Raw genomic sequence first — 21,335 nt, forward strand, 5'->3', positions numbered from 1 at the left:
CCTTGTACCCATTTTTGCCATCTCTTGCTATTTCTGGGTCTATTTACACTGTCCCATGAGACTGGCTGCTTACACAACACCCGTGTAGCTAAAAATACACTTCCCTGAAAGAGCCATAAAAAAGATTCAGCCCAAAACACCATTTACCCCAGGTTTATGCAGAATGTGAGACACCTCTTTCTCAAAGATGACTTAAATATTTTTTGTCTTCAAGCAACTGGTTCCTCAACAGAGGAAAAAACAAGATCCCCCCAGATTTCACAGCACTCTGCAGCCCTTCTGCAAACACATTCTCACAGAACTTGTGTCTGACTGGCAAGATCCTCACTCAGGGCTTTTTCCCCCTGCTCCCAAACTCAGGCAGCTTAGGAAATATTACTCTCATCTGACTACCACGAGCAGCCATTTAATCTTGTTCCAAATCACTGCAGATTAATAAAGACAGCAGAGGATGGATGGAAATTAAAAGTTAATAAGCGTAAAGTTGAACAGCTGTTTTGGCTGCCTGGGGGGAGTTTGGGCTCCTGGAGCTGTCACACAGCACAAGGTGCAGGGCTGGGAATGGAGTCACTGAGTGGGAACAAGCAACAGCATGGAGAGGGGACAGAGAAATGTGCAGCAGCTTATTTAGGAATGACTTATCTAAAATCCAAACAAGATTTATTGGGAACAGATTTGTTTTCAGGAGTTGCAGCAGCTTCCAGCGGGTCTGAAGGAACACCTGGAGGGACTGAAGCCCTCAGGTGTTGTCTGGAACACCCACCTGGGCCTGGCCCAGAAGCCCAGCAGCACCAGGAGGGCAGTGCCAGGAGCTCAGGGGACCCAGCAGTGTCACCTCAGGGCACAGCAGGGCTCGGGCTCCCCTCTGCTTCCCAGGGACAGAGAGAGGCTGGGAGCAGAGCCTCAGGAGCTCAGGGTGGTCACTCACCAACTCCTGCACCCAAGCTGACCCCAAAGCCTTGCTGGGAGCCCCTCCACAACCACAGGCAGGAGGAACGTGCAACCAGCAGGAACTTCTCCCTGTCTCTGGAATTCTCACCATTCCAGTACCCAATTCCAGGCATCCAGTTTTGTTTCTGCTCCTCAAGTCAGAAGTTTTACAGCTTCTGCTACTGTCAGATGCTCATCAGCTGCTCAGTTCACCGTGTCTGAGCAATTCAAGACACTGACAACTTCCCCCAAACAGTCTGTTTGGAAGTCTTTTTCTTTTTTTTTTTTTTTAAGCTAAATATAAGATACACACGTATTTATTTCTTTTACTTTTTGGATTCTAACTAGGAGAGGAAGAGGTTTTATCAAAATGTTACCTGATAAATAAAGAATTTCAAATATGTAGGGTAGGGCATCTTCAAAACACCAAACAACCCCCCCGCCCCAGTCTTGCAGTTTGTAATCTCAGGGAACTCATTTAACCAGCAGCTTTGCTGGCAGCCATCAATTCAGAGCTTTCAACTTGGGATCTTTGCAGCTAGAGACAGAAATTCAGCTGCTCCTTGGGCTTGTCAGAGCCTTCCAGCCAGGATCTGGGTTGTGCCCACTCTGCTGACACTGGGTGTGACACCCAGCTGCAGCCACAGCCGGCTGCTCCTGATGGCAGAAGGTAAAACTGTTCTCTTCCCCCTCTCAGGAGCACTGGAATTCACTCTAAAATATCCCCCTGACAGGCTTTTTCAGGATGCAAACCCCCTACACACGCAAGGAAAAAGCTCCTACCTAGAGATTCACGTCATCCTGCAAGTGATGCACATGACATTCCTGAGAATATCCCTGCAGATTTCCCAACTGCTGCTGACAGGACTGCAGCCCTGCCCTGCCCTGGGGTGCAGCTGGGCTGGATCCAAGGCTGGATCTGCTGGATCCAAGGCTGGATCTGCTGGATCCAAGGCTCTGAGAGCCACCAGCCTCACACAACCCTGGGCAGGCAGTCCTGGGAATGGGCTCTTCTCCCTCATCCCCCAAGGATTTCCCCCCTGTCACCCACCCCCAGCACTCAGAGGCCTCCTGGAGCACCAGGAAAAGTGTGTGGAAAACGCCATTAATAAACTGCAAGCTCAAGGAAAACAACACATTCAACATTTCGTCTATTTTTAGCTCAATCCTTAATTACAGGACTTTAAACTGAAGTAGAACAGTCAGGCAATTAAAGGTGGATGTTTGTCTCGGGTAATTTTTTCCCCTAGGAAAAAGCATGGGTCTACATTTTCCTTAAAAAGGCTTCAAGAAAGAGAACAGCAAAATTTAAAACAAGGCACCTTTAAAATCCAAATTCTGTTTTCCTGTCCCCACTGATGTAAACAGCAGTGCACAGACACGAGTGGGGAGAGCAGAATTTGGCTCATGACATCTCATTTGTTCACATGGTTTTTTAGGTTAAGTATCAGTACCTCCTCGAATTCCTTTGAATGGGTAGAAAAATGCCACGAGCAGGTTCATGAGGACAGCCAGGTTAAAGGAAATGCTGCTCCAGAAAGACATGTTCCGAGCACACCAGTACAGGAAGGGCTGAGCTGCAAAAGAGAAAATGATTTCTTTTTAATGGTCAGTTTAGTTAAAGTAAAAGGTCTCTATATAAAAAAGAATATCAGCACCAAAACAAGTTTGCTTTCAGTTTGCCCAAAAGTAATAATATTCATGGCTTATTCTGAAGTTTATTTAATTATCCTTCATCTTGGGGGCCCTTCAAGATTCCTAGCTGGTGTTTTAAGGCAAAGGATCCCTGTTTCAAACATGGTTTAGCAGCAGCAAGAGAACAAGCTGAGAATCTGCAGAGATCAAGCACTAGAGGCTTCTCCTAATAAATATTCTTTGTACTCAGAGTCACAAAAAACAATTTGGAGGAGGAAAATGAGCACTGAGCTCCAGCCCCATCCCTCTGTGTTCTGCTGCTGCCAGCAGCTCACCTGCACCAGACAGTGCCACCTGCAAATTCATTTTCTGCTGGGAACAGCCCAAAGTAGCCCCAGAATAACCAGGGGGTGAAGCTCCCCAGCCTTCCCTCTGCCCCAGGGGCAAAGGACATCTGCACAGAGCCCAAGGAACAGTCCAACAGCACATTTAAATCCTTCATGTTACACAGAAATACTTCTCAAAAAGACTCCAAATTTTAATAATCCCTGCAGCCAGAACCAAGAGGCAGAAAACAGAAAGATTCCTTTGCTGAAGTGGTTGTGAACCCAAAGTCAAAAGAGAAGCCAAGAAGCTTCTCTTGCAGTAATTCCCTCTGCACCCAGGCAAAATCCCCCTGATCTGAGCTCCTGCAGGCTTCCTGCACCGCAAATTGTGTCCTCCTGAAATCTAGAGTAGTGAAAAGATCCATTAAAAATGTTCACAAAGGAGGGAAAGGACTGTTTTGCCCTGGTGGAAGGAGGCAGTGTGTTTAGATATCAGAGAGCAAAGGAAAAGCTCTCAGTAAAATTTAGGAACAAGCTGCAAATGCAGACTCTGGGCTGAAGGGTAATTTATTATTACATGCAGCAGGCTCTGAGCCTTACAGCCACCACCTCTCTCCAGCAAATCCCCTCCTCTCACACCCCCAGCTAACAAAGGCGCAAAGAAATCCACAATATCTCCATGTTCCCAATTTCCTTCCAGCTGGAAGAATTTGTAACCAGGTTGAATTAATTCATATGAAATTATATAAGGGTGATTATAAAGGTCTAGGTTTAACTTTACACCTTCCTTTGGGGATGGACACTGACTCTGACTGTGCAGTGCTTCTGCCTGGCTTCAGGAGCTCATTTCCATTCTTAATTAACAATTAAGAGGCTTCTGGTGCTCAGATTATGGGGCAGCACCATGAGCTGAAGGGAGAGGTACATGGGTCTTTATTTTAGAAGTATTTTTGAGGGTAGAATAAACTGGCATCACATGAGCACACACAGCACTGTCAGAGGTCACAGCTCCAACACAAACTCTACTGAAAATGTGAGAAACAACTGTTTGAAGGTAAAAAAATCACTCAGAGGCAAGGCAAGACCTGAATATTAGAGACAGAAGAAATGATCCCAGTTTTTTTAAAGAAAAAACAAAAGAAATATTCTCCACTCCTGCAGGTGGATCTTGGCTAATTTGTGGTCTGCTGTTAATGATGGATGCCTTCCATCTTGCTTGCTTGGAGACAGCCCCAAAGTGACTCAAACAAAATCTAACAGACTACACAGATGCTGTTGAAGTTGTGATTTGTTCAGGATGCCACACTCCCAGGTTCCTTGCAGAGCTCTCAGATTTCTGGAAGCAGTCCCACATCTGCCCCAAGAGAAGGTTCCAGACCAGTCCTGCTCTTGCACTAAGCGCTGCAGTGGGGCTGCTGCAGGGCAGGGGAGCAGCAGCAGGATCAGATGGCAGATGGGGATGCTGGGGATGCTGGGGATGCTGGGGATGCTGGGGATGCTGGGGCAGGAAGGAGCTGCCCTCTCTCCCATCTCCCAGGGTCACTGCTGGGCACCTCTCCCCACTGAGCCTCAGCTGCAGCATGTGGCCTTCAGCACGAGAACAAAAATGTAAGCAAATGAGCTAGAAGGTTTACTGGGGAATGTAGTGGCACTGTGTGAATCAGAATATCATTTTAAGGGATTTCCCATCTGCCAGTGGGAACCACAGAGGGAAAATCGGTGCTTGAAAACACCTGCGTTCAGACATTTTAGCGTCATAGGGATGGAAGGGACTTATCAACCTGTCAGCCAGTCTGCTTGCCAAAAAGGGATGAATTCTACTTTACCATTACTGAGAAATCCATCTTTGACTTGTTCTTAAACAGCTCCACTCCTAGAGATGCCCTAAATCCACGGAATCTTTACAGCTGGAAAAGACCTTTACAGGTGCAAGCCTGCTGCATTCCCCAGCCTTACTCCCCCCTGCACCCAGCACAGGTCACTGCTCTCCTCAGCCACATCCTCCCGTGTCTCCTACTCATTTCAGCTACTCCTCCACATGTTTGTTCCTTCCTGCTGGATCTCAGAAAGGACAACCTGTGCTGCTCCTTCCCACTCTGCCCTGGATCCCCTCCAGAGGGTCCCTATTGCTCCAGCATTCAGCTGCCTTTACCCCAGCACCCTGCAAGGAGCAGCTCTTGCAAACCACTATTGAGGCTGCTGCCACACTGGGGAACCACCTGCTGCTCAAACCCCAAAATCCCCACCCCAGTGCTCTCTGCCCCACATGGAGCAGCACTGACCCACCTCGCAGTTTCTTCTGCCAGTTCATCTCGTTGAAGAGGTCTTCAGACTTGAGGAAGAAGTCGTTGATCTTGCTGCCCTGCTCGTCCCTCTCCGTGGTGTAGTAGATGCGCAGCTTGGACTCCTTGGTGAGGAACTCGCAGATGCTGGGCACGGGGAACACGATCTGCTCCATGGTGCGGTCCGACCTGACAATCTGCACAGCAGCCTCATGAGCCCTGCCCGCTTCCTAAATGCTTCTGTTTCTTGGTTTTCTGCCTGTTTTGCTCCCCCTTTTAAACCAGCTACATGCAGACACATTTCCAAAGAAGAGCATCTCGACACAGATTTAATTTAATTTACCTTTCAGACTATGTCTATGTTTAGCTCCAGAATTGTAATTTCTATGCTGTGGTCTTATTCTGGCAGTACTGGTCTTAGCTGGGATTCCCAAGGGCCCAGAGAATCCTGCACCAAAGCTGGGATGGGGTTCAGGGCAATGTGGTGGCCTAATTCAAGAATACTGGCAAATCTGAGCAATGGGCAAGAACAAGGAATAACAGTTATATCTCCATTGCTTATCAGAGAGTTTTGTGAAGTCACAGAACCATGGACTGCTTTGGGTTTGGGTTGGAAGGACCTTAAAGCCCATCCAGTCCCACCCCTGCCACGGGCAGGGACACTTTCCACCGTCCCAGGCTGCTCCAAGCCCTGTCCAGCCTGGCCTGGGACAGCTCCAGGGACGGGGCAGCCACAGCTTCTCCAGGAAATCTCCTCATTTGTGAACGTTTTACTTTTATAAAGCTCTTAGATGGCACACGAGGCCAAACTGTCATTTGAATCCAGAAAGAGTGGCAAAAGCTATCACAAACTTTCTGGATTCAGCAACAGCACCGGCCAAAATGTAACAGAAGCGAAGCCACACTTCCTCCTGCCAAGAGAGCTCTGCTCAGCTCCATCCCCGAGCCCACACATGACAGCTCAGGAATAGCTCCCCCCGCCACTGCCGGCGAATTAAATAAATAACTCCCTCTCTGTGCTCTGTATCAGAGACAACAGTCCACACACAGGCAGGCAGAGCTGTGACAGCAGCATGAATAATGCACTGGGGCTGCTCTCCCTGGTGCTCCCCCGGGGGCTCAGCCCTGCGGGTTGCCGGTACCTCGATCTGCGCCGTGTGCTTGGCGTAGAACTCCAGCGCCTCGTCCCCCTCCATCTGACCCCCCGGCTTCAGCATGCTCTGCAGCTCTTTGTTGTGACGAGCCAACTAAAATAAAGGAATGCACAGGGAGTGGGAGACACCAGATGTCTCTCTGTGATATTAAATTTCTGATTTTTTGGCATAAAAAAAGAAATAGTACGCAGTCAGCTGCTAGGAAAGGGCAAAGTTGACAGAAGGCTTGTTCTGTTCCAACCAGACACCCTGCAGCTCTATTTTGGGAGCAAGTCAGAATGATTCAAATATGTATTTCTTTAATGCCAGTGTTGTACTCCTCTTTTCCCCATCCTCTCCCACCCTTTGCCTGGAATCTTTCTGATCACACAGATATTCACATTCTGTCTGTCCCTCTACACCACCCTAACCCAAAGGTGTGCTCATCACCCAAAGATCCAGGCAGGGACAAAGAGAAAATCTGCATCAACCGAGCAGCAGATGTACAGAGCACCGCTCCAAAAATGCTGCTGGATGCTCCAAATTCATCCTGCAGCACAGTGAGGGTTTGTCTGCTCAGATGCTGGAGGAACAAGAAGTCTCCAATGCAGTGAGAGATGTAGCAGTGATATATTAAGTAGATTTAGATATGTTTTTCTCCCCTTTGGTTTTTTTTACCTTTCAAACACACATTGTATCAATACAATGGCTCTGCGTGGCTGCAGCAGAGAGAGAATGTGGCAAGGACCGAGATTGCTGATTACACTTTAATTGATCTGTGAGTAAAATTTCTTTGGGAGTATGAAGTAACCTTTGATACAGCTGAAAAATAATACACTGCTGCTCAGTGCTGCCAAGAATTGAGCCACGTGTCCTCAGGAATTCGGTCCAGACCCTGCCTGCTTCCCACTATAAAAGAAAATTCCCCAAATTTTCTTGTATTATACTATTTTTGTTCCTGGTTAAAATTCGGATTTGCTCCGATAACAAGAGAATGTGCAGTGAGTCAGTGTCAGAGATGAGCCATAAGAACAGCTCCAGGGAAAAGCAGGCTCTGGCTTTTCCCAGTTTGTGACTCGTGTGAAACTTTACCTGGTGAGCCAGGATATAAATGTTGTGTCCCACGTTCCTCGGAGATGCCGCCACATCTTCCCCGTTCTCTCCATCCTCAAACTCCACTTCTCCCTGCAGATAAGCCTTCTTGATCACTTCCACCTGGAGAAGGAGACAGAGGCAAGGAGAGGAGGCTCAGGCAAAGGCTGGAAGCTGCTGAGGGCAGCACACCCTCGGCACTCCTACGGACGGGAACGGGAGCGGGGCAGGGACATTCCAAGGGAGGTCAGTGGCTTTCTGCACACCCAGGACAAACTGATCTCAGCTTCAGTCCAGCCTGCTGGCACAACAAACTGAGCCTCACATCTCCCTGAAGGTCACACCCCCAAGGCCACCCTCTCTGCACCTGTGTCACGTTCTGACCCCAGCTCCAAGGCAGCCCCGAGCACTGGCACAAGTCAGGGGTGATCCGGCTGTGCTTGGGATCTCCTGCTTGTGCTCCCAGCAGCTCCTACATCATTAACCAGCCCCAAAGCACTGCTGCTGCACAGCTCTTGGGGCACAAGGGATTTTCACTTTGTCTCCTGTGCAAAGGAACAGTCAGGAGCTGGGGAGCGGTGCCAGGACTCACCAGCTCCTTGGGCCTCATGTTGTAGAGGATCCTCTCGGCGTTCTCGCTGTCGTGCCTGCTCTCCATGATGGCCAAGAGCAGCTTGGAAGCGTTGTTCTGAGGGGAGGGAAAAGCAATGGAATCACTGCCAGAGCCAAAAGGTGAGGGTACCCAGCTTGGGTGGCACCACTCTGCTGCCAGAAGGGCTTCAGGGACACGGGTCCCACGGCCAGCAGCCACTGCAGGCAGGCTGTGCCACCCAGCCCTGGGCTCTCACAGCCTCACCTCACCAAGCCCCTCTCCTCTAATTACTGACCTATACACCTTCACAGGGCTTTTTATTCCCCAAATCCTGCTTACTGAGAGACATCAAACTAACCCCAGCCAAGGTTTAAATGTCAAAAAATGCTGCTGTTTCATGCTCACATTGTTTTGGTTTGGTTTAAAGATGCTGCAGCATCACCACAAGCTCTGAGCTCCCAAATGGTGCAGCTCAGCTCTGCTGAAGATGCTGCTGATTAAATCAAGGGACAGCCAGGGCTGAAGACAGACGTGCTTTGCTGCTTTTAACTGAAATCACTCTGCAGTCTGCTCACGCCAAGGAACACGGGGAGGAAATGGGAAACTACCACAAGGCACCAGACTACTTTAATACGAACAATTAAGATTAAAATCCATCATGCCTGACAATAAAACCCAATAAAAGTATTTAATTTTGAAGTATAATGCTAATCGAGTCTAAGAGCATTTTTTATTTACAATAATAAAAAACCCACATTACCCATAATAATGGTGTGAGTCGGCAACGGAAAACAAGGAGACACTGCAGTGTCAGGCAGGGCAATAAGTCAGAAAGGAAATATTTCTCAAGCCCAGGCTGAAGCAAGAGTGCTGTGGGACTGCTGTTGCTAGAGGGGAACCTGCTCCTGTGTTTTTGTGTTTTGAAACCAGCACCAGGGCTAATTATTTCAGCACTAATATGGACAGCACTAAAGAATTGTTGATGATTTAATGTCAACTGATTAAACAACACCAATAAAGTGTTAGGAAAGTAGTTGCAACATGAGAAATTTCACTTCCATTGCCCATGTAAAAGCTCAGCAACAACAGAACAGTTTTCATCAGCTTTGTATTTTTTACAGGAAGTAATTTTAGGATTCCTCAGCGTGTTCTGACTGCCTGCATCCCCCGTGTGAGAACTGGTGGCTCCATGTCAGCATTTAAAAGATGAAATACCTATGACAAACAATCTCTGGGCACTGCCTGCAGCTCACTGATGTATATAATTTTTCTGTGCACTTATGAATATTGGGATATAATAAACACCCACATAGCTCCAACAATACAATTCTGTTTTATCTCACTGCTAACGTGCCTCGCACAGAGCGTGGTTCACTTGCCTTCAGCTCCAACACGAGGTCCATCCTCTTCTTTCCCAGAGGGTTGATGTCATTGAGGATTAACGCTGTGATGATGTCAATGCCGTTGGACTCGTGAGTAGCAATGCAGTTCTGTCCAAAGAAAAGTCATCAGGCTTCACTAATTGCCTGTACTACAAACACAGCCCGGGCTGGTGACCCTGCCAGAGCAGCAGAGTCCCCTCTGTCATCACCTCAGGGGCTGCCCGGGCTGGAGAGCTGCACACAGAGCTCCAGGCAGTGCAACAACAAGAGATTAAAGCATTCTGTTCCAAGCTTTTCCTCTCCTCAGCCGTGGTCCTGCTGGAGCCCCCGGCCTCAGGAAGCTCGAAGAACCACAGCTGATAAATGCAGCATTTCCATGCCAAAGTGTGCAGGCTGGAGGAACAGTGTTTTGCTGAGATTAGGGAGAGTTTTCTTTATTATAAACGTGCCAATCAACACCTCCTTCAGCCCTGCCTACACAAAGAACGGGAATTTCCGTAACCTTCTGGCCTGCTTTTGGGATGGTCTGTAACTAAAATGTACAAACAGCAGCTTGCTGGCTTCCAAATCCACAAAGAGCCCTGCTCTGTAGTTGAAATCCACACCTAAAGGGTTTATTCCACCTGATCCAGAGAGCAGAGGGACACTGACAATTCTCCCTGGCATGCACAGCCTCACACATCCTCTTGCAGACACAAGAAAGGCAGAAAAGTCACATTCCAGACTTTCAGGACAATACCATGGTTCAGTCAATAAGGAAATGGAGAGAATAAGCAGAAAGTGGCACAGATTGCCCAGAGCAGCTGTGGCTGGCCCTGGATCCCTGACAGTGCCCAAGGTTGGAGGGGGCTTGGAGCGCTCTGGGGTAGTGGAAGGTGTCCCTGCCATGGCAGGGGTGACACTGGATGATGTTAAAGGTTCCTCCCAACCCATTCTGGGATTCTATGGAGTACAGAAATTCCCCCCTCTCCCCGTCCAATCTAATGAAACAGATCTTAGCAAAGCAGAAATACTTCCACTGCTTTGAGTGTGTCAGCTCCTCAGAGGGGCCCTGAGAAAGACAAGTTGATTATGAGGAGCTTATAAAGGAAAAAATCCTCCAGTTTGTGGGGCAAGTAAAGTGGGCAGTGTTGTAAGACAGCAGCAGCCTAGCAGAGCTGGGGCCCAGGGAGAAAGGGGGATGCATTTCCCAGCTCTGGATTCATTACCTGGTTCTCATGGCAGGGCCCCTGACAGTACTCAGTCAAACTTTCCAGCGTCTGGTTGATCAGTGCCACGTTTTTCTCGTTTATATACAGACCCAGAAGTCCAAGTCCCCCAGTTGTGCTCCCACAGATGCAGTCCAGGAACTGCAGTGTCTCACACACCAGGTTGTAGTTTGTCTTGTTGTTCTGGCAGCGTAGGAAATTCTGTGAGGAGAGTGTCAAAGCCATGAGGGAGGGGAAAAAACATGCAAAATGCTGTTTGGCTGATAGCATTTATTAAGTTCATCCATCCCCAGTTCCACTGCATGGTGGATTGCTCTGGCTCACTGTACAAGCAGTTTAAGCCTCTTTCCAGGGCTTATTTGCAACGTGCTGCTCTCCTGAGCAGCTTGCTGGCTTCACGTTGTACAGCAATAAACAGAGTGCATCCCACAGACAGAGAGATCCATTAGAGCCTGACACACCCTTAGAGCAGCGAACAGGCACTCTGGGAAGCTCTCTGGAGCCTGGAAGCTCCACTCCACCTGCTGCACTTCCCAGCCAAGCATCTCTCAAGGCTCCCTCCTCCCAGACCCCTCTCCAGGGTGGGAGCAGCCATCCCCTGGCTGGGGCCAGCAGCTCCACCTGCACAAGGGGGACCCGAGAGCACACCCTGAAGGAAGGTGCCTTATAATGGAATTCTCTCCACTGCGTTTCTTTCCACATAATTATTGTGATTCCTGCTTCAAGCTGCTGATTAGGAGCAGCTCCTCTAATGAAAAGCCATGGATTAACAGCTTTCTGATCTCTTATATTCCAGATGAAAAAAAGCACCAGACCTACCCAAAACTGAAGGACAGCTAATGAAAATCAATTTCCCAGTGACTCAGATGCTGTTTGCCAGTGCATTCCCACTACCACTTGCTTTTCCTTGAAGTTTCATCAGGAAAACTCTTATTTAGCTTAATTCTAGGAAGTAACAACAATTCCAGGGTGAAAAAGGCCTCAGAGGAACAGTAGCCATGGGAGTATGGAACCATCAGGATCCTTCCTGCCAGCCCAGGGAGCAGCCCTGGTCCCTGGCTGTCTCTGCCTGAGTCAGACTAATGAGTCTTATAAGGCAAATAGAGAGAGAAATTGCAGATTCAATGGAAGGCGAAGCTAAAAAAGGAAAACGCTGTCTATGAAAGCAGACTAAAGGTGACAGTGATTCAGCACATTTCAGCTGATTGCTCATTTGGTATCCTGACTTCTGATTAACTTGTCAGAATGTAAAAAAGGTTGATCCTACAGAAATTGGAGCTTGTGCCTTCCCTCCAGGAAAAAAAAGCAAAATGAAAGGATAAAAGTGAGGAAGCAAAATTCTCCTGGCTGCATTTATTCTGGTTACAGCTAAGCTTGCACCTGAGCTGCTTGATCCACAGTCAGTAAGGAGAGAAGAGGAATGAGGCACAAGAGGCAGGAGGACATTGTTAAGCTAAAACAGGGGGAAAGAAAAAATTGTAGAAAATAAAACCCTGCTGCACTGTGAGAAACTGCCCCAGGGAGTGTCTGCTGCTGTCTCAGCCAGGACAGAGCGAACTCTTCATTTTCAGTCACCCAGAGCACAGCACAGGCTGTGGGGAGGGAACACAGCTCCCCAGTGCTGAGTGTGCCACCCCAGTGCCCTCCGTGGGATGAGCCCGAGGTGGGGACCCTGACACACCCTGCACCCTAAATCTGCAGATCAGCTCCAACATGGGGGAAGGATGCACCCACCCGCTCATCCCAGTCCTTGCACTCATCTGGAGAAGGTGCTGCAGCTCCATGCAGGAACTGCATCCACATGGAGCAAATTGGGGCTGTATCTGGCAAGGGAAGGGCTGACTGATGCAGAGGGCACAGCACTGCAGCTGAGCACCCCAGAGACCTCCTCCTCCTCCTCCTCAGCACAGCAGCTCCTCCAGCATGACCTGCACTTCCCTGTGTTTGCACATCACCTCCCAACAGCCTGGAAAGGTTTATCACCAGGCAGGTGATCCCTCACTCAAATATAACGTGCAGTTCTGGGAGACACTCAGCTTCCTGGAGAGTCCTTCCCTGTTTGCTTTAGGCAGAGTCCTCTGGCACTACTGCAGGGAGCTCAGTTACATGTACCAGCTGCAGACACCAAGAATTTGGATGATCAGACACTTCTGCCTTCCCTTTGGGGCTGAGGGAGAAGGACAAACCTCGAGGCAGGCAGGCAGCAAGAGGATTACACTGGAAAAATTGTTCTACCTTTGGGGTTTTTTTTTGCTACAGAAAGAAATCCCTTTTTCTCTCAGAGCTGACTACAACTACCTGCTGTTTGGGAAATCCAATTGTTGGGGATGGGGAAGAGGCCAGGCCAAGTTTCTGCACTAGCTGGAATTCAAGTTGTGCTCCTATAGCTGCGGGTGCCTCGCCAAAGGCAGCGGCGGATCCTGAGCGTGCGGTTTGGAATTGTGCCACGGGAACCGACACCGCCAGCGGCAGGAAAATCCTCTGACAAAACACACATCAAAGGGCTCTTTTTCTTCAAAATGAGAGAAAGGCTGATGTATATAAGCCGGGCACTCAGAGATGCTCCCAGGACGTTTCCATGCAGCTGCGGTCCCACGTGCTGCCGGGGCATCACCGCTCAGAGGAAGCGATTTGGCAGCTCTGCAAAGCAGGGTCCCACGCTCCTGCCGGCCAGGGAACAATGGCAAATCAAGGCAATTATTGCTCTTTATGAGGGCATTTAGCACATTGTACAGCGCCTCACCAGCTGAACAAAAATCATCTGAACCGCAGCCCCTTTGGAAGGGGAAGCTGCTCTGGGCTCCCTGGAATTCTACAGACACGTCCCAGGGCAGCACAGGACACTGAGGCTGCCAGGACCTTTGGACACTGCCAACTCCAAGCCCTGTCACGAGGCAGCTGGAGCAGAGCCTGGCCTGCTCTCCCTGTGCTCCCATCAGGTGTTTGCACACATGGTGAGGGATCCGAGCCTCCTCCTCGCCAGCCCGACCTCTCCCAGCTCCCCCTGCCTCTCCTTCCCCATCACATGTCCCTTGGTCATCTCTGAGACTCCCTGCTGCACTCGGGAGCCCAGGACTGAGGCCAGAACTCCACACGGAGCCTGGGGCTTCCAGCTCGTTTAAATGCATGTCCAGCTCATTTAGATCTTTCCCATCCCAACTCTCCACCAAGGGTAAGATTCCCTTGCTCCAGACCTCACCAGGGTCATCACCTCTTGAGGATGTAGGGTCAGTGAAGGCCAGTAAATGGCAAGGTGAAGGTGGCACTGGGCTCCTTGACCTTCCTCACGTCCTCTGCCACCAGGGGCTGTGTCCATTCCACAGCAAACCCATCTCTGCCTATTTCCTCTCTGCAGATACAACCTAGAAACCCTTCTCATTGCCCTTCATGTCCCTCACCTGCAGCTGAGGCTTTCCTGACACCTTCACTAAGTGTTCAACTCTGTGCACATGAACAGGTCCAAGAAAATCCAGGAGAACCCGGTTACTGGAAAGTTAAGCTTGAGGACTGCTGGAACCAAAGTCCCAGTGACCTCTTCATTTTCCTACATGACTTTTCTTTCCCTCCCCTTTCAAAAGCGAATCAGTAACTTCACAGCACAACCCCTGCTTGCTTTCAACATGTACTTTGTAAAAGGTGTTGATCCCACCACCTTTCATGTACCTTTCAAAGAGCACTGGATAACTGGATTTGCTCGTAACAGCCCAGCAAGGTATAAGTACTTTTTTTTTTTTGGATTAACATCAAGACCAAAGAGAATAATTGGTCACATAATCCATTTAAAAAGGCCTGGGATTAGGGATAATGGTGTGGCAGCAGCGAATGCACGAGGCACCCTGAGCACAGCTGCCCGGAACCAGGCGGTACCTGCAAATCCCGGTTGTGGTTTTCACACAGCAGCTGCAGGAAGCGCAGGATGGGCTGCATGATGGAGATGACAGCACTCATCTCCAGCTCATCTTTGCCCTTGTCTGCTGCAGCCTGGGCTCCCTCTCCTGCCGAGTAGTGCTCCTCGGGGTCGGCCTCTCTCCGGTACGCGTTGTACGCCTTGCGCGTGGCCGCAGACGCCTCCAGCAGCTGGTCCCGGACCTCCTCTGTGATCTGGGTCATGGGCTCCCTCACTGCAACACACGAGGACACATCTTCCTCAGGGAAGCTGGATAAAGAGGGTCAGGAAATCTGTCCAGATGTTCCCCTGGCAGCTTCACCCGCAGGCCCAGCTGCTGAGCAGCGGCTCTTTGGTGAGTGTGCAGTGTAGGCCAGGGGCTCGTGTCCCACTCTGCACCTTCTACACCAACCACAGCAGGGTTATCACTGTGGGGATTAACAGCTTAGGACACACATCTAGCACTACCCGGCGTTATGGTAAAAGGATCTGCTTTTAGAACAAAATTAGGATTTCTTCACTTTTTGTTTGACCACAACCCCCAGTCCTGGGTTGTTACCATGGGTCAGATTTGGGCTGCTTGTCACGAGACAAAGCAGCAGAGTCTCAGCTCAGAAAGATTCCTCATTTCAATAGCACAGCCTCACAAATGGATGAAGAGGGGATGAAGCTCTTGAAATCCCAAGCCAGGGCACCACTGATCTCTGAACTTTGCTCTGTGGGATCTGAGATCAGAGCATTATTGCATCAGCTGAAGTGAGCTCAAAACACACTCACTGTCACTTCAGAAGGGGAATGACTGGGGATTACCTCTTTTCCTGTTGGGGACATCTCTGTCCGAGTCTTCATCTTTCTTTTTGTTTCCTAAGTCACTGGTGTTGACTGTGACAGTTGCCTTGATTTCTTGCTGTGCCACCTTCATGCGATCATAAAATACCTTAAAGAACTTCTCAGATTTCTTATCTTCTGTCAGTCGGCAGAAGAAGGAATGCTAGAAGGAGAAAAGGAACAGCATCTGTAGCTCCACACACAGAGAATCCAGACAATTCCAGCTTTCTGCACTGTGTGGTATCCTGCAGGACTGGGAGCTTCATTAGCTGTCAGTAAACTGAAACTCGGAGCAATGGAAACTCAGAGCTTATTGTGAGGCAGCCCCAGTGTCTCAGCTTTGTTAAGTCCCCCATTAACAACTTCAAATACGGATTTAAAGAAAAGTGAGGGCAATAAATCACACCAGCCTGATACATTTGGGCAGCACACCTCACTCTCAGCAAGGGAGATAGGTTAAGTACCATGAATTAAAGTAAGGAGAAGGGAATTCCCTATAATTTGATTCTCAGTTCAGAAACAAAAGGGTATGAGCAAAATCCAGAGGAAGAAGAACTGTCCTGCCCTCCCACCCTCAAATCCAAGGGACTGTGACTCACAACACGCAAAAGCCAATGTTAATCACAGTCCAAAAATGTATGAACAGGGCGATGCCGTGAGGGACATCTCGTGCTGAGCATCCCCTGCCCTGCCTGCACCAGGCTTCCTAAAACTCCTTCTAGTTCCCACTCCAATATATCTTTAAGTGACAGAAAAACTCCAAGCACTGACTACTTTTAAGAAGGTTTATTACTCTTCTTCTGCACATATGTGCATGGAGACAGAAAGTTCTCCCTAAAATCGAGGAGAATACAAATCATGTACGGGTCAAGAAGGAGCCAACACAGTGAGTGATCAGACAACTCTTGATGAAACCAATATGCTGTTACATAAATCAGGACCAGAGCTTAAACACGACTGAAGGATGAACTTGTAAGTGGGTCACCTTATGCAGAGCATTATGAAATTAGTTAGCATTCTGCAGCGGCTCGCCATCCAACAGCTTTACATGATGAATAGGAATGAAGCCTGATTTATTGAAAAAACAAATTAAAACGGGAGCAGCAATATATCCTGCCCGCTTTGCTGCGGAGCACTCGGGGCCGTGGCTGCTGCTGCCTTTGATCACTCCCCAGCAGCTGCACGGAGAACACACGGAGTGACTTTGAACGCTCCCAGAGCTGGGTCTTTGATTACAGGCAGAGCAGGAGTGTGGCTATTTAAAGAACGTGGTCAATATTCACGAGGTATCCCTCCCACCACTGCAATACCTCCCACCTGCTCTCAGCACCTCAGGTAAACTCTGAAGATTGTGTTTATTTCTAGTGATTAACAGAGAAGAAGGAAGGAGAATAACCCAGGTGAGACATCCCAGTGCCAGCAGTACCCCCTCCTGACACCCAGAGAGCCCAGCAAGGCTGAGGTGTCAGAGCACTGCAGGACATGCCCTCTGCCCAAACACTGCTGGGCCTGTGATGTGCCATGGGCTCATCTGCCTGCCCAGCTCGTTTATCAGCATTGCTACAGCAAAAATAAAATATCTAATCCAAAACTTCCTACCAACAATTGGAATGTCTCCTCATAATGTTTCCCCATGGCTTTAAATGGAAAGAGGGCTGACTTAGATATAGTCAAGAGATCCTTCCTTGTGAAGGGGGTGAGGCTGCAGCAGCCCCTCGGGGACTGGGTGGGTGAGGCAGCCGAGCCTGAACTGACTCTGTGGCTTGGTGGCTGCAAGGACAGCGAGAGGAAGAGCTCGTGCCTAAGGAGCAGCTCGGAAATTTCACTCTACCAAGATGACAAATAACAACAACAAAAGCAGTTTACAGATAGACCAGCAGAAACCACAGGCTCTAGAAAAGCCAAGCACTTTCCCAAAAACCTGGTTGTCAGGCAGCGATGGCCGTGACCTGGCTGTCGCTTCTGCAGAGCCCAGACAGGAGGAGTTTCCCTGTGATGAAGCCCTGCTGAAGGAAAAGCCTTTTTTTAATGAACCACACTAAAGAAATACCTTTTATGAGAGTAATTACTACTTGCTGACAGACTTGATTTTTGTCTTCTTTTCAAGCTTCTTAACCGAGTTTCCACTGCACTTCAGAGAAAAAAAAACCCCAAATGAAAGGAGCATTTCCAGTAAAGCTTTTTGTGCATGCTGTGCATACACTGAAGGGGTGCCACCAAATGATTGTTTCAGTTTAGGTCAGGATGCCTAACACCTTCACACATATGAATCAACCACATGCCAGCTCCCAAAGATACTGTATTTTAAGAGGTGTGATCTTGCAAGTTGCGCTTGAGCAGGTAACGGGTGGTGATAATTATGACAGAAATCCTAAAATCTTATTTACAGATATAGCCTCGAAGCAGAAAGTGGAGAAATCTCCCTTTTTAAAACGGAAATCGAGTGGCCATTTTAGAGCACCGTCTGCTGGGGTCCTGGCTTGTGTACAGACACCATGGAACCACAGGCTGCTGAAAGAGCAAGTGTGGAGGAACAGCCAACCTCCACACTCCTGCGGGATTCTGAGGAACAGAGCTTTAAACACAGCCCTGACACTGCAGCATCTGACACCAGCCACCCCTGAGGATCCAGTCACCATCACACTGGGGTCTGGGAGCTCCTAAAAACCTGCTGCAGGCAGGGAACTGTGTCCCATGAGGAACCAGTATGGGCTGTGCCTGGATGTCCCAGTATTGAAAAGCTGTCTGAGGGGCAGTGGAGACACAGCTCCATCTGGTACTGGAGACATGGGCAGGGAAAGGCAGAGAGGGATTTGTGACAAGGGCACAGAGGGACAGGACAAGGGCAATGGCTTCTCACTGCCAGAGGGCAGGGTTAGATGAGATTTTGGGAAGAAATTCTTCCCTGTGAGGATGGGGAAGCCCTGGCACAGTTGCCCAGAGCAGCTGTGGCTGTCCCTGGATCCCTGGAAGTGCCCCAAGGCCAGGCTGGAGCACTCTGGGCTAGTGGAAGGTGTCCCTGCCCATGGCAGGGAGTTGGAAGTAGATGATATTTAAGGTCCCTTCCAACCCAAAGCATTCTGGCATTCTTAGAGTGATAAACTCACGCATTGCAAAACTGCAATGTCTGTTCATTCCCTGCCCATGGACAGGAGCTATGGCAGGGCCACAGCATCCCCTGAATTTTCCCCATGAGCCCAGGCCCAGCAAAGAGCTTTACAGGTGCCCAGAGCCCAGGGAAGCCCAGCAGAGCTCCAGAGCACAGCAACCTCCGGAGCAAACGAACCGCGGCCGCTCTGAGGCCCAGATAATGGGATGGTAATTAATTACCCAGCCACAGAGGAAACCCAGAGCCACCCCACGTGACGAGCACGAGTGTCTGACAGGACACTGTGAGCAAGGACATGACCACAGAGCTCTCCATCACTGTTAAGGAGGGAGCAGCCACCTCCTGCACACATTTTGTTTGAGGGGATGGAAGGAGAAGCCAGCCCAGGCCTCACATCTGTGAAGCAGCTGCACCACTGCTCCTCCTGACATCCAGATTAAAGCACCACAGAGCAGAGCAACTGGTAACACCTAGCAGGAAACCTGTGGAATACCCTCCTTTCCTCTCCATCTCCCAACTCTGCTGCTAAGGAATTGCAGCCAGAAGCCTCATGGACAGCAGGACACCTCCCTTACATCCCCCTTACTGCCCCTCCAGGGGATCTCCTCTGGGCCAAAGGAGGTCAGCAAATCCCAGCATCACCCATGACTTCATCTCCTGGTCCACACCACATGTGGCAGAGGAAAAGCTGCAAATCCAGAGATGGACTTCTCTGGAAAAGAAACCAAAAGCCAAGTTTCAATTGCAGCACCTTGATCAGCTACAGCCCAGCCCACCCTGGAGCAGCAGCAGCCCCTCGAGCTCCCTCACCAACCCAGCCTGTGTTTAATGTGGTTTGTTCAGAAAAGAATCCTGTCTTTCTTGAGCAAGTGTCAGAGATGATGAACTGTGTCTGTCCATGGTCTGTTCCAGTGGTTAACAACTGTTAGAAACATGTGGTTTAGCTCTTTTTTATGCCACTAACTTCCAGTCACTGATATTTTTGTAAGTTTGTGTGCCTCTTCTGTAGTTATTCCCAGGAACTTGGTCTCCTCTTCCCTTCTGACTATTTACATACTCTGTGAAATGTTTACCTAATGTTTCGTGCTAAACTGAAAATACCATTTTTGCTTGCTGACTTTTTTTTTCATCATTAATATAATTTTCTGTGGTGGGTATTTTTTGGCATGTTCTTAAATATTGCAAATCATTAACAAGCTGGATTGTAGAACCACATTAAAAAAACCCACAAAAACAGCAAAGAACAGGCACATTTCCTAGCATTAGCATTTAATTCTAAGACCTTTGACATGTGTAATATAGCAAATTTGTAATGATGAGTGGAAGAGAAGCTCAGCTAACTCCCCAGCAGGGATTATGGAGGCAGGATAACCACAGGGCAGGGACAAATACTCCTTACCATGTCTCTCATACCAGCAGTCAGTAACAAATTGGATTTTGGCCAGCAGAACTGACATCTGTCCTGTGGGGAGTGAAACCATACAGCACAGCAGGCTGGTACCTTTGTGTGAGGTGTACAGAGGACAGACCCAGGTAACTAATCCACTACAAATGTAACTAACCCACAGTAGATTTAATGATGAGTGTGCCCAGTGTAGGATTGTTAAATGGGGAAAAAAAGCCCCGACAGCAGCTGAAGGCAGCTGATTTCTAGCTCTTGCCCCTGAAAGCCTTGCAGCTTGGGCTGTGTGTGCTGTCCCCTTTACTGGGGACACCTTTCCTTCCCCTGTCACCTGGCTCTGCCCCGAAGTCACGACTGTTGTGCCAGCCAAGAAAAGGAACAACACTTGGATTGTTTCTCATGGAACAGCTTGACTTTCCACCCCAGACTTGTTCCAGGCTGGGCTGTCTGACTGATCCTGTGAGAAGCAGCAGCAAAACCCAGCAGCAAGCCCTGGGTTTGGGCAGGCTCTGCTCAGCTGTGTTTGCTCCCCACGAGGGGTGGCCTGGCCTGAGGCAGCCTTGGCTGCAGGAGCCACTCCGAGGTTGCCGTCAGCCCACGGAGCTCGCAGCGTTCCTGGGGCCGCACCCTCCCAGAGCTGTTTCATCAGCCACCCAGCCCTGCCAGACCATCCCAACACATCCCAAAGAATCCCCCAGCAAAACAAGCTTTGGATTACCAAGAAATCAGGGAAAGCAAAGCCCCAGCAAACACCTCACCAATTAAAGCTGTCATCTCCTTCCCCACTTCTCTAATGCCAGTGAACAGAAAATACCCCGTGAACTTGGCGAGCCAGGGAGATTGAAGAGAGGAAAGTCCCTCCAGAAAGAGGAGAAAGCTCAGTGATCTGGCTTCAACTCAGGACATTTTATTCCAACACTAGAGAGAAACCATTGCAGGGACCTCAGCTGGCTCGGGTTATCGGGCCAGGCTGCCAGCACGAACTAATGCAAAACTTGTGTGCTACTTCATCTCTGCAGGAAGAGTTTGCCACCCCCAGATGAGTGCTTAGAGCTGGACTACTTCAAACAAGCCACAGTTTAAGGAGAACTGCACTAACACAAGCACTGAATTAAGCACAAGTGCCAGCCCTCTACAGACTGCCTAAACATATTGCGAGGGCTTCCACTGCAGAAAATTCCAACTTAACTCTGCTTTTGGTCCCTCCTCATTTATTTATTTTAATTATTGCTAATCTCTCTCTTGAATCTCTCTTACGTCCTGGCTCGCTGGAGATCCATCACTTTGGGCATGAGTGATGGATATCATTAGTCTTGCATAGCTTAAGGAAATGGCAGCTGAAATATTTCACACTGAACATACTTCACAGTTTGAAATAAACCCATAAGGAAAATCTGCCAGAACACCTCAATTGCCTGTTTTTTTTGCAAACTGTAAAATAAACTTTGTACTGAAAGCAGAAGGAGGACTTCCCAGCTCTGTTTTCCACAAACAAGACAAACCCTCCCTGCCATGGGCATCCACTCTCCA

At 49.1% G+C, this 21,335-nt stretch overlaps 1 protein-coding gene across 24 annotated transcripts in view; it reads right to left on the minus strand.

The window, feature by feature from the left end:
* Positions 1-21,335, minus strand: part of ITPR1 (inositol 1,4,5-trisphosphate receptor type 1) — a 159,353-nt gene that overhangs the window by 25,130 nt on the left and 112,888 nt on the right. For all 24 annotated transcript variants that reach the window (XM_086846201.1, XM_086846198.1, XM_086846206.1 and 21 more), the window contains 9 exons: positions 15,277-15,457; positions 14,448-14,701; positions 10,581-10,781; positions 9,370-9,480; positions 7,991-8,086; positions 7,399-7,521; positions 6,316-6,420; positions 5,178-5,370; positions 2,385-2,507 (listed from right to left, as the gene is read on the minus strand). In XM_086846201.1, the coding sequence (XP_086702327.1) occupies positions 2,385-2,507; positions 5,178-5,370; positions 6,316-6,420; positions 7,399-7,521; positions 7,991-8,086; positions 9,370-9,480; positions 10,581-10,781; positions 14,448-14,701; positions 15,277-15,457 (1,387 nt within the window). The remainder of the gene's footprint in view (positions 1-2,384; positions 2,508-5,177; positions 5,371-6,315; positions 6,421-7,398; positions 7,522-7,990; positions 8,087-9,369; positions 9,481-10,580; positions 10,782-14,447; positions 14,702-15,276; positions 15,458-21,335) is intronic.

Source organism: Cyanistes caeruleus, chromosome 11, assembly GCF_971803275.1.
Source record: "Cyanistes caeruleus chromosome 11, bCyaCae1.hap1.1, whole genome shotgun sequence".
Classification (NCBI taxonomy): Eukaryota; Metazoa; Chordata; class Aves; order Passeriformes; family Paridae; genus Cyanistes; species Cyanistes caeruleus.